Source organism: Xyrauchen texanus, chromosome 44 (genome assembly GCF_025860055.1).
Source record: "Xyrauchen texanus isolate HMW12.3.18 chromosome 44, RBS_HiC_50CHRs, whole genome shotgun sequence".
Taxonomy (NCBI): Eukaryota; Metazoa; Chordata; class Actinopteri; order Cypriniformes; family Catostomidae; genus Xyrauchen; species Xyrauchen texanus.
Genome location: NC_068319.1, coordinates 28288227 through 28301167, shown reverse-complemented (window position 1 = coordinate 28301167; position 12941 = coordinate 28288227). Strand labels below are relative to the sequence as shown.

Sequence of the window (12941 nt, the reverse complement as noted above, 5' to 3'; positions counted from 1 at the left end):
TTTGAAGTTGATTAGCTGTTGATTGGGAGTCTTATAACTGGAATCCTCTGGAGGTTCTTTATAGTTCTTTTTAGTTAAAATTATTTGTACACAGTGTCCCATGGGTCTGCACCAGCTGTCTGAGTCACTTTTGAAAGCTGTGCTTTTTGAAAAGGGTTTTATGAAAACTGCAGCAGAGTGGATGGGGAGTTTGTGAGTCTTTCTTTGTCTGGTCTTGATGACTGATGACTACTCTTATTATTTGCCTATGTTATATATATAGGGTAGACTGAGACTAGTTGTCACACTGGGAAGTTTTCAAAAGAGCTATATCTCAGTAGCTATCCACAAAATTTGGACAGGTTGGGTTAGCGTTTAGCTACTTTTAGCTAGCTTGTCATACGGTTAGATTCTTGCTTTTTAAACATTAGAAGATCTCTTTTAAAATTTCTTGGACAATGTGTGCAGTTATTGTCTGTCCTAAAAGTCAAGCAAAACTAAAATTTTGGCAAAAACAGCAATGTTAGGATCCAAAACTCAGTGCTTCTGTCCACAATGCTTCTACGTCCATTGGCTGCCTACAGAAGGATTGGCTTCAGAAAATCTGTTTGAAAAAGCCTCAGAATAATTTGTTTGTGTGCTCATTTTACATTATTGACAAGAAATCAACAGCAGAGAATACTTATCCACCGTTATGGATCAGCTACGATAGATGTCCAGAAACGGAGCGCCATGAATTAAAAAGAAACCATACCATCTGTACATGTGCACACAAATTAATTAGAAATTTTAGAGTATGTTCATCAGCCAGCGTCTGCCTTTGCATATACTTAACATGTTTGGAAGTGACATTATTTTATACTTATGATTATTTATGTTTAACATGTACAGTTATGAGATGTTTTAAGACTAAAGCTGTCAGAATTAACGTGTTAACGCATGCACAAATAATTAAAAAAGTTTAACACTTTAATTTGTCTAAATCACGATTATCAAATACCGTTAATAAACATAACAGCATAAACCACTATCTAACACTTGAAGGGTGGTATTGTTTGTAATGTGTCTGCCTGGAGCATTACACTGATGCACACTTCACAATGCCCACACACAACAGTGCTTTCGTGTCAGTGATAAAATGATGGAGAAAAGACCTCTTAATGCTATTTGATGTACAAAACAAGCCCAGATGTATCTTGTGATAGAAATCAAGTATTTTTCAGCATAAGTAAGGTACACAAGTAAGCACGTCAAGTCCTAACTATCACCAAAACACATAATGAGACTTTTTTGTCTGCAAGCGCTTTTCATGTGGAGTTCAAATTGACACTTGATGGTGGCACTGACGTCCTGATGCGAATCATGAACACAGCTTAATTAATTAATGTAGAAAAGTGGATAGCCACAGTCTACAGGAAGATTAATATTGTGGAGGATGAGGTTCTAAGAGATTTAATGCCTATTACAATGAAAATGCAGCCTATGGAGAGACTAGTTCTTTCAGTTAGTTAGCCTCCCAATTAGACTTCAGGAACTGGTGCTACTTTAGTGCATTTCTATCTTTATACTGTGGAAGGCTTTGTTTGGAAAATGTTAATAAAGCATTATATTACTACATATTGTTTTTTTTTTTTTGTTCTTTCCTATGATGGAATGCAATGCATTTTGACATGAAAATAATAATATATATAGTGTCGAAGTTCAGCACTTTAAAAAATCTGCAATTAATCGCTATTAACTAAAAAAAATTATGCGATTAATCACAATTTAAAAAAAATTATCGCCTGACAGCACTATTTATGATGTTTGAAATAATTTAAATTTGATTTTCCTCTGCCCTGCATTTTATTCTGTCTGCAATCCACTTTCTTTAGTTTTTTGCAGGATGTCTTCTATTATGGGGAAAAAAAGTGATTTGTGGTCATTAATTCAGTATCAATTATAATTACAATTTGTAATATACATTGTTTCAAAGTTGTTAATGCTGATTTAACACATGACTGTTTATGCTTAACTGGTAGTTCCGCCCACATCTCCCACAAGGCATCATGGAACTCATGTGACTTTTGAGTCAAAAATCTAGTTACACAAATGTGAGTTTTCTCTGGCATTGGTTTTGTATGTTAATTTCAAACACCTTCTTCAAAACTGTTTTAAATAATTCTGTCCTCTAAACTTTAACTACAATATCATAATTTTGTAATAACTGTTGGGTAAATAAGTGAACACAATAAAACCACACTGGCATACATTCATGCAAGAGTCAGCAATATAATGAAAGTAGATTTTACCAGAAGGGTTGCACAGTGTTCTCAGGTCTGGGGTATTTTTTATGAATGTCAGGTCAGCTTAAATGTTATACAAATTTATACATTTCATTAATTAAATATTTGTTGGCCAAAAACAATGGTTTTATATTTTATTATGCTTCCTTTTAAATTTTTGCTGTTTCATAAATTGTTTTGCAGTTCTTAATTGATTTACTGTTTTAATTATACTGAAAGGCCTGTAAAAGGCTGTTCAGTGGCAGGTTCAACAGTGTGACAACATGCCCCGTTATCCTTTTTCCTGTGCAAAAATGGTGGTAATGTTAAATAGCTTATTTGTAGCCAACCCTTTAAGATATGTGGCTATATAGAAATTGACTTTCAAAAATAAAACTACCAAGATAAATATTCACTGGTTTAAACCGTTTGATATCTAGCCCTGGTTTCCCCTATATGGCTACATTTTAAAGTCTTCTGCTCCAGCAGCTACTAACGCCGTTTCAGATTTTGTTGGTTGAATGGAAAAATTACTATGACAGACTAGTGTAACACTAAATATGCCTGTTTTGTTATTGTTTGTACGGTTTAGGAGTAAGGACAGTTTTTTCAATTCTATTTCTGTCCCATGGAAGCTGTATTTAGCTTGTTGCTAAATGTCATGCACAACAGTAGGCTACTGTATTAAATAGAGTGTGTTATCAGTGGTGATTGTTCATTTTTGTTGATGTTCAGTACTGGATAAGTTTCTGTCTGCCCTCTAATGGTGCCTGAGTGAATTGCAAGGGCATAGAGGCAATTTTTAGCTTGTTAGCATTAATGGTAAAGCACTCAGTATTAATGCTATCTTGTGCTATTAACTGTGTAACTAAATTTGACTTCTTATTAATGATGTGATTCTCTAGAGTAGATGGCAAAATATAATCCTTATTAAGCTAAGTCATTGATTTTCAACAGCAAAATTCCCCACAGTTTTGTAAACAGTAAAGATTCTTGTGTTTCCATACTGAAGGTGGCAACCATAAACATGTCTCATATTTCATCACAAGCATGCTCTTTGCTGACACTTTTGTCTCATTGGTAAACAAGTACACTAACTTAACAAAAACATAATTCTGGGCAAAATTGTTAATTGTTGTGGAAATGACACAACCGCTACGACCGTGGTAATCTTTGGAACATTTAAATAATTCATTTTTACACAATAAATATTGAAATGGTTTATGTTTATTTAACATTTTTGTTTCAGTCATAGTTTGAACATGTAAGAAATTGTTTTCATTATGGATTTTTATTGTTTAAGATGAAAAGTCTGAAAATGTGAAAAGTAGCAAAAATATATGATGATGGTTTGATACATAAAAATTAAGATTTTTATTTTAGTTTTAATTTAATCAAAATAATAAAATAAAAATAAAAAAGTTGAAATCTGTTTGTTTGAATTAAGCTCTGGACATAAAAGTTGAATAAAGAACCTTGCACAAACTGACTGTTTTTCTCTCAAAATCCCTTGATTTATAATGAAAACAGTAGTGTTGGTCTCTACAAACACTGAGTGCTCTGTCCATAATGCGCACACTTGGGTCACCATCAAGAATGTGTCTGGGCCCTTTCATGTGCACTGCATACTGATAAGTGATGAAAAAATGTTCTTGCTGGAATTATTAAAAAAACTCTGAATCCTAATCCAGACTTCAGATACATCTAATTAATGTATTCTAAGCTGTGTTGTTACTCTTTTACTTTCATGCTTGACCTTAGATCCAGTAGCTTTTGCAACCTGTGCACATATGATAAAATAATATGTTGGAGAAATGCAAGTTTATTTTCTGGTCATAAACCACCACTTTTTGGATGATTTTCCTTCACCATCCAGTTGAACTCAGCCATTAAAAATGTTAAATATTATGTATACATTTATAGATCTATCTATGACTGCATTACTGTAGATTTTCTTCTGTCTGTAGGTAAGATTGAGAAGGTTCGTCCGGTTCCTCCAGCTTCACCATGTTCTTCGGATGGAGCTCTGCCCTCTCCGCTCTCTGATCTGGGCAGTGATGACTCTGGAGGACAGCGACCAAAGAACTTCATGCAGACTATGATGGAGGACTATGAGACACATAAAGTCAAGCGTCGAGAAAAAGGAGAGGACAACAGTGTGAGTCTCTTATCATTACTTTCACTCTAGAGTATGGTGATGATCAACTACAGTGGCAAAAAAAAGTATGTGAACCCTTTGGAATTAGCTGGTTTTCTGCATTAATTGGTCATAAAATGTGATCTCATCGTTATCAAAGTCACAAGTATAAACAAACACAATGTGCTGAAGCTAACAATAAACAAACAATTAAAATCTTTCATGTCTTTATTGAACATCTCATTAAACATTCACAATGCTGTGGAAAATGAACTCCTAGGCTGATCAACAAAAGCTAGTCTTTTACTTTAGCAAAGAAAAAAGTGGGACTTTCCAGCTCAATTAGAAAGTGAATGAATAAAAACCATGTGAAAAAACCACCATCAAATGTCTACTGAGCTCACAGTGTTTCATGTCAACCACAGTCTGTCCCCTTTGCTTTCTCAAATGTCAATTTGCTTTAAAAGCTATTATTTGGAGAACAAACATTAAAGTGCCTGAGTTTTGCAACTGCATTGTACTAAAAGTATCAAATTCCATTTTTGTATTACGAAGTATCAGCATTGACTTTGGAAAACGCACAATTCTAAATTACATTAGTGGTCTAAAGTGATTCAATTCACTGTCCAGTTCAGATTGCGAAATAAATCCATAGCAATAAATAAGCAGTTTGTTGCATTTGTACTTTAAGTAAACTGTGCCAAGTAAAATATTTTCAGAGAAGTAAAATACTTGGGTAGTTGACATGAAATTTCAAGCCATTATAGCATTGTCCCGCGGTGTGGCGCTATAATTCACCTAAAAGTTATTATTATTTATTTATTTTTTTAGTTCTCCTATAATTATACATGTTGTTTTATGAGCTCATGTTAATTAAAAATGTATAAATGAAAACTGTTAATGTAAAACTATTGGTTAAAACGCCATATAAGCTATGCTATTAGCAAGCAGTATTAAATAGTCTGTACAGATATAAAAAGTATACATTTATATAAAGTATATATATGAACCCAAGGCATAAGATAAAAGCTCTTTGTGAGCAGATACTAATATTCACATGGAAGTGGATCTACTTTCAATAACTGTTCTCTACACAATAGCAAGTGTTTCATACTGACTAATTCTTCTTTTCCCCTCTTGTCAGTGCGTCCGCTTAGTTACAACTGAGGTACTTGTACAATGCTTGCTTCTTCAGTTCATTGTGCCCTCATATGTGTTATTGCATGGAGTTTTGGATGGGTTTGTATCCATTTACAATGGCGTTTTAGTGCCACGACAAAATAAAATTAAAAATCTACGATTTCAAGAATAATGTTTTAGCATTAGGATAAGAAAGTCTTTAATCTTAAGATTTTAATTTAATAATGCTCCAACGTAATTTTGAATAATTTTGACTTTATTCTCAAAATATTACAACTTTAATCTCAAAATGACTTTATTCTTGTGACTTTATGACTTTATTCTTGTAAAAGTCATGTTATTAGATTATGACTTTAGATTTTGACTTTATTTCCATTATACTATGACTTTATTCTTGAAATCGTACATTTTTAATTTTTTATTTTGACGTAATGTTTGTGTATATTAGTGCCAAGTGCTTTGACGGATAAAAAGTCAAAAATCTAAAACCTTCTGAAATCATTGCATTTTATATGTGTATCATCTTTTTCACACATTTAGTATGTATTTGCACCATATATGGTCTTTTAAATATATCACTATATGTTCCCCTTAAACTTCTATGAATGGAATTATGAACATATAATGTCCAATCTTATTTAAGCAATTTACCTCCTTATAACGTCTGATAATCCACTCAAAGTCAAAGGATTTCAACTCTAATGTCTCCTTGCATTTTTATAGTTGAAATAGGGCTGTCAATTAACATCGATTTTGTGCAATTTATCATAAAAAATGGTAAATGCTTCACGCTGCAACTCCATGTTCAAGCCAAATCTACGCCATTGACAATAGGGCCTAACTAAACTTAAGTATTATCTTTATTACAAAATATAAAACTAAACACAGTATAATGAACATGATGGAGGGATCTTGTGCTACGTTTTTCAACTATTTAATTTCAGCTTGACACAGCATCTTAAAAATGCAGGGATGATTATCACGTGAGATGCTGAAACCAAATACATATGCATGTATACATATGCCTACATTTAAAAGAATTTAGAATTAATAAAGAATGTGTCCTTTGTGAACGGCCCCAAACATATTGACATACTTGATCACAAAATCAACCTGTGGACTGTAGGCCAGTGATAGGATTATGTTCAATTATATAGAAATAAAACAAACAATATATCGACTTCTAAAGCCACTTTTTAATGTCTGTTCGATGCTTTCTTCTGCCACAATAATGTCTTTGAATTATCTTCATTTGGATGCAATGAATTAGATTAATTACACAGCATGTTGTTTAATTCAGACAAACATTACAATTGATCAACTGTCTTAATTTGATATTTTCATAATATTAAAGTTTCTTGATAACAATTGGATTGGACATTTATGTTCACTGAATAAGACACAATGGTCCCTGTGAGTGTACCACTTGGCACGAGATTTTGCAAAGATATTTCTTTTGAAACAGCATGACTATTCTCTTTTCCTCTTTTATTATTTCTGCTTTTGGGCTGTGTTTTTACTCAATACTTTGTATTGTGTTATTATATCTAAAGCTGTCAACCTGTTTTGGAAAATCAGGCCCAAATTCGTTGTACTTAGCATGAAAGCTGTTTGAAACAAGGGGGTCGACAATGGACCATTTGGTGTGCATGTTTACCCAAGTGTGATTGCTGTTTTGTTTTGTTTTGTTTTTACTGCTCTTAATGCCCAGTTAAAGGAAAAAATATCAGCCTGATCTCATGAAAATTACATGACTGGTGACATTTTTATCAAATGATTTTATGGGTTCATTTCATGTATTAAATTATGCCTGTCCACTGTGTTTTACTAAAAGCTAGTTAAATGTTCTCCCAAACAGGGGAGTGTTTCCCAAAAGCATCATTAGCCATATATGTCGCAAGTTCCATTTATTAACGCAAAAGTAGCGTTTATGTTTTTTTGAAGAGTGTGCATGTGTGTATGTGCTCAAGTGCATCGGGGGAACCCCGATATTTGATGTAGAGGGAAACCCATCTATTGCAGTATATTTATCTACACAATGCATGCAGCTTATGGCTTCGAAAACTTTCTCGCATTAAACGGCTTTCTGGAACATGTGCAAATTAGCCTTTTCATTTTAATATTTGCGTAAGTTATTACTCCACCCCCTGTGTAATGTCAGTAAGGACAGCTCTATGTTGTTGTACCAGAGTGGTCGAACGATGGATGATCAACATAGTGACTACAGTTTTGGGAAACAGTCGTGACTAGCAAGTACATTTCTCCAACGATGTATCATACTATATGGTTTAGCTGTGAGTCACATCAATTGTATGGAAACGCACCCCCAGATTAAGTTTTTATGGTTAATGCTTTATCCTAACCCTAAACCTTAAACCTAAACCAAACCGATAGTTTTAGACAAAGCAATTGGCATAAGCAACCACATCATTTTGTGTTTTTTCTATGGCACATTCGGCTAACTTGTTGACATCGCAAATGCATCTCTATCAGTTGAGCTACTGCACAATTTGATCGCACTCGAACAAGCTTGTAAATGTGTTTGGTTATGTAGTGCAAACATTAAAATGTAATTAAGTAATGCACTATAGTAAAAGTGTTTAGAAATGTGTGAAAAACAGAGCAAAAAGTAAGTGTTCATGAACGGATTATCTGCTGTTTTACTCGAGATTTGAGTAAAAGTTAAAAGTCTTTGTTGTTGTAGCGCCTCTAGTGTTCATTTCACCACAAAACTGCCACGATTCGTACAACGAGTGACATAAAAATCATTCTGCAAATTATTCTACGAGATAAGGTTGCAAAATATTCATGCATGGGAAATCTCATTATCTCCTGCAAAATAATGAAGAGTAATTTTACATTCCAGTAATTGTATATATCATGATATAGGTGTTTTGCTGAACATACATTCAATCATGTGGTAATCATTTACTTTGGAGAGATGCAAGTCTATCTGTGTAAAAACAGCTTAATATTATGTAACACCTGAGTTAAAAACAAAAGACCAAAAATAGTAAAACTACTATTTTATAACTGATAGTTTCGACTCAAAATTCTCATTGGATAAGCCACATTCAAAAGCATTGTAAAATAGCCGATACATGCACAGTTGCACACCTGCTGAATTCTGTATTGATACGACATGTAGCGACGTGACTCTGAAACCATAAAAAATGTACTAGTTTGATGTTACACCCCTTAATAAGTTCTTCCTTGTTATTGTTGACACATTTCTACTGTTGCACAGTAAATCTACTGCCATACCGGCTAAACCTACTAAAACAAACTTTTCTATTTTATCTTAGTAGTCAAATTGCAGCTTTACAAAGATAAGTCATGATGCAACATGAAGTAACATTAGTTTACCTCAAAGAATTTGCACCCAAGATTCAGATCGGGGGTTAAATGTCTTGGAAGGGAAATGTGCCTCTACTTTCTTCGTTAAACGTTTTCTGTTTAACATTACGTTGAAAATATCATTATAACCACTTTTTGTCTTCAGGTTCTGGAAGCAACACGTGTCACTCGGAGAAAAAGTAACATGGCCCTAAAATGGGAGGCGGGAATCTATGCCAACCAGGAAGATGCTGAGGAAGAGGAAGAGGAAGAGGAGGAAGAGTAAACAAAAATGTCCTTCTGCGCTGAAGATATTGAGAAACCTAGCGAAATCTGGAGGGAAATTGTGCAACAGAAAAAACACAAGTATTTATTGGGAATTCAAAATCCAACATCAATTCACGTCTCTCGTAAGGTCAAGACTGTCTGTTTCTGGAGCTCGCGGGACATTTTTTTCTCTCGAAAGCCGAAGCAAAGACAACGAAGACCAGAGATACTCTAATGCTTTCTTTTTCCACTATCAAGTTATTGCTTTTTCTTTTGTACTGATGCGTTTGGAGACAAAGGGGAATGTGCAAAGTTTGTTGACAATGATTTTGAGGATTTTTGGCATTAATGTGTGTGGATCACATTGCATTTAAGAGTTAAACTTAACAGAAATGAAAAGGTTATTGAATGGCTAGGAATGTTATAAAGAAGAATGGGACATTTGACAGTGTTTAGTTGCTGAAGATTATGCCTGGAGCTTTGATTCTGATGACTGTGATTTACATCTAGTGTGATTCAAACTAGACCTGAGATGATTGTGTGAGATTATTCACTACTCATCTCTTGAGTATCTTGTTTGATCAGGTTTGGTGGCATTTATAGGAAGTGAGAGAACATTTTAAAAGGATAAATAAAAGCAGGGCACAAGTATGTAAACTCCAAGATTCAGGGGGCTTGTTTGTAAAGACTTTGTAAAGCTGAAGACCAGACATCTGTTTGCTCAGTCAAACTCTATGACCTCCGGAGGTAGTAATGCTTTTGACCCATTCCGCATTAACAAAGACAGGAAATGCTTGTGAGAAGGATGAGGATGTTATTGTTGTTTGGAGTTGAAGGCATCTGTGTTTGGCTTGAAGTTATAGCATAAGATGCGGTGTAGTGCAGTTTTAAGAATGCTTGATGGTTGATTAAATTATGTAGGTTTTTTTGAGAATGTTTGTGTTGTTTTATATATGATGGTGACTGACTGTGTGAGTGTATAACGTACTAGGGCTCAAGCCAGTCATTGGGCAAGACAGTAAAATATGTTATAAAATATATTATATATAAATGGTAACACTAAGTTAATGTACTCTTTGTTAAGGGTTTATAAAAGGGTTATTAATGACTAATAAGTCATTTACAAATGTGTTATAAATCATAAATATGCAGTTACAACTACTTGAACAAAAAAGGGCCACGTTCATGCAATACTTGCCAAAGAGTGAGCATCATGTTATAAATGCTTTATAAATACACTTATTCATACTTATATTAATTAAAAACACAAAAAGTCCTTATTCCTGATTTCTTGTAATGCAGCAAAAATAGATTGTTATAGTGATATTAAAAGGAGAGATTATGCCATTTTCCTAGTCTTCTTTGTGTTTACATTAATTTTGTAATGTCTTGAATCACTTGTGTTGTCACTTTCCTTGCCAAACAAAAGAATTGTGCTACTCTCAGTGGTCTCGCCTAGTCCTAGTTACCTAAAGGCTTTTTTAGTTTTCATCCTCATTCACGGTACATTTCATATAATAAAGCCTGATGACAATAGAACCATACTTAACATTATGTACATAAGTTTCTAATGTTAGCAAATCTTTAATAAATGCTTTATGTGTCCACTACATTAAGGTACATTTTAATAGGTATAAATAAAGTGTTATTAGACATTTATAACATGTGAGGTAAAATAGGCTCACTATTTGGCAAGTATTGCATCATGAAGACAGTTGTTATAACAGCATATAAATCATTTATAATGCATTTGTAAATGAGTTATTAATCATTAATAAACCTCTTTATAAACCCTTAAGGAAGGGAACATTAACATTAAGTGTTAACACAAAAATGAGTGGAAAGAACAAGTTATAACATTATATCTCTGAGATGTTACTGAGAAGGATGACTTAAATATGCAAGTATTTACTCTGCCGAATTGTTTAACTGACTTTCCATCAATCTTTATTTAAAAAGGTGAAAACATTTCTTAAGCCATTACAAGTAGATTTTGCAAATGCAATTTTGTAAATTACCATTGTTTAACTTTTATTACAATCACTTAATTGATCATTATCTACACATAAATGTATGTAATGTGGGGTTTTTTTTTTCTTGTTTCCTGTTGTAAAACAAAACAATCAAAAATAAGTTTAAAATATGTTATAAAATGTGATCAGTTGAAAGAACAAGCAACTAAACAGGACATTGACATCAGTGATGGGCCTTCAAGAAGCGAAGCGTCAAGGACAAATACAAGGACAAATATGTCATCTATATTTAATCTTCAACTTGTATTTTTTGCCTTTGGCATAATACAATGGTCAAGCAATGAATGAAGACAATCCTGAGAGCATCATTAGACAAATGTACACTAAAAATATGTAACAAAATGATTTAATGAACTGCTGTCCTTTTATGAGTATATGTGAAGTATTTGTATTCTCTGGATTAGTTTGGCATATAGTAGTGCATAGAAAAGATCCTTCATTGCAAAAAAGAAAAGAATAGAAACAATAACAGTTATGTATTATTACTATTATAACTTGTGGGAAATATATAAGGTTAATCCAACAGATTTTTGAATATTTCTGCAAAGGATGCATCATCTTTATTCAATGGACTCATTCAGACATGCAGATCTTTAAATACTGAGTGATTTTCTGAAATGTTTATTTGTTTCGATGCGTGATGTGTTTTACTCAAGAGCGGGATATTGGATTTTTACTTGCATTCTTTGATATATGAGATATGACTATGGTAAGCAATTTATCAGAATTTTATGAGGGGAAATATTTTTTATTTGAGCAGTATGATACAGTATTACAGTATTCCTATGAATGGAAAATAGTTTTGGAAAAAGGGCTGGCGTTTAGTACTATTTACTGCACATTTATTCAAATATTATATACTGTGTTGTGTGTATTTGAGGGCCAAGTATGCATATATGTAGAGATTTCATTAGTGGGGTTGTTTGGTATTGGGGCTGTCACATTACTAGCACAGTATTGATCGTGAAGCTTCAGGTTTTGTATCATGACATTTGCAGCATTCACATTAAATGCAAAGTTAACTTTAGATTCCCTAAAGATGGCACGCTTTTATACTATCTGAGAAATGGACATAAAATGGTTGATTTTATGTCATAAAAGCTCAATTCTAAGAAATAAATCAATGTTCAAATTTGTAATACAATAGGAAAAAATAGCTTTTAGTATAGAATATTAGAAATGGATCAATGTTACCATTTTTAATGTGTAAAAGTATTAGGGCAAAAGTTTGATGTGCATTTACTTGGCAATAAATCATATGGTAGGTTTAATAGTTCTCAATTATACTGTAAGCTTCTAGTCAAACGTTCCAAACCTTGTCGGTGTGCATGCAGACGATTGAATTACAAGTACTTAATCTACTGCAAAAGATCTGTAAATTTGATGAAAGACAGCCTATGCTTTTCCAAAAAAGCCTTGCCTTCAATTGCATCACATAAAGTATTAATTTCTTTCCCACAGTACAGTGTTTTTTATTTTTTACTTTTGTGGTAACACCAAAAATATGTTGCACGTTTTGCTTTTGTTGTTTAAATACTTCCTTAAAGACAGGAAATCACAGTTTTAACAAGTGTTCTTTGAGAGGAATATTGATATGGGTGTGAGGATGCAATCATGCTTTCAACATCCCTCTGTTGACATGTTAACCACTTATTGTATGTTAAAATTCTGCTTATATTGTTTTATAGTAATTGTATGTCTCACTCTTACACACACATATATTATTATTATTATTTTCTCATTAAAAAGAAAATCTTTCAAAATCGAAATTCTTTTAATGACTCA

At 33.1% G+C, this 12941-nt stretch overlaps 1 protein-coding gene across 6 annotated transcripts in view; it reads left to right on the top strand.

Annotated features, from left to right (window-relative positions):
• The window catches only part of LOC127636527 (paralemmin-2), a 128134-nt gene extending 115193 nt beyond the window's left edge, over nucleotides 1–12941 (top strand). For all 6 annotated transcript variants that reach the window (XM_052117078.1, XM_052117079.1, XM_052117083.1 and 3 more), the window contains 2 exons: nucleotides 4211–4401; nucleotides 9023–12941. In XM_052117078.1, coding sequence (XP_051973038.1) covers nucleotides 4211–4401; nucleotides 9023–9142 — 311 coding nt within the window. In that variant the 3' untranslated portion in view covers nucleotides 9143–12941. The remainder of the gene's footprint in view (nucleotides 1–4210; nucleotides 4402–9022) is intronic.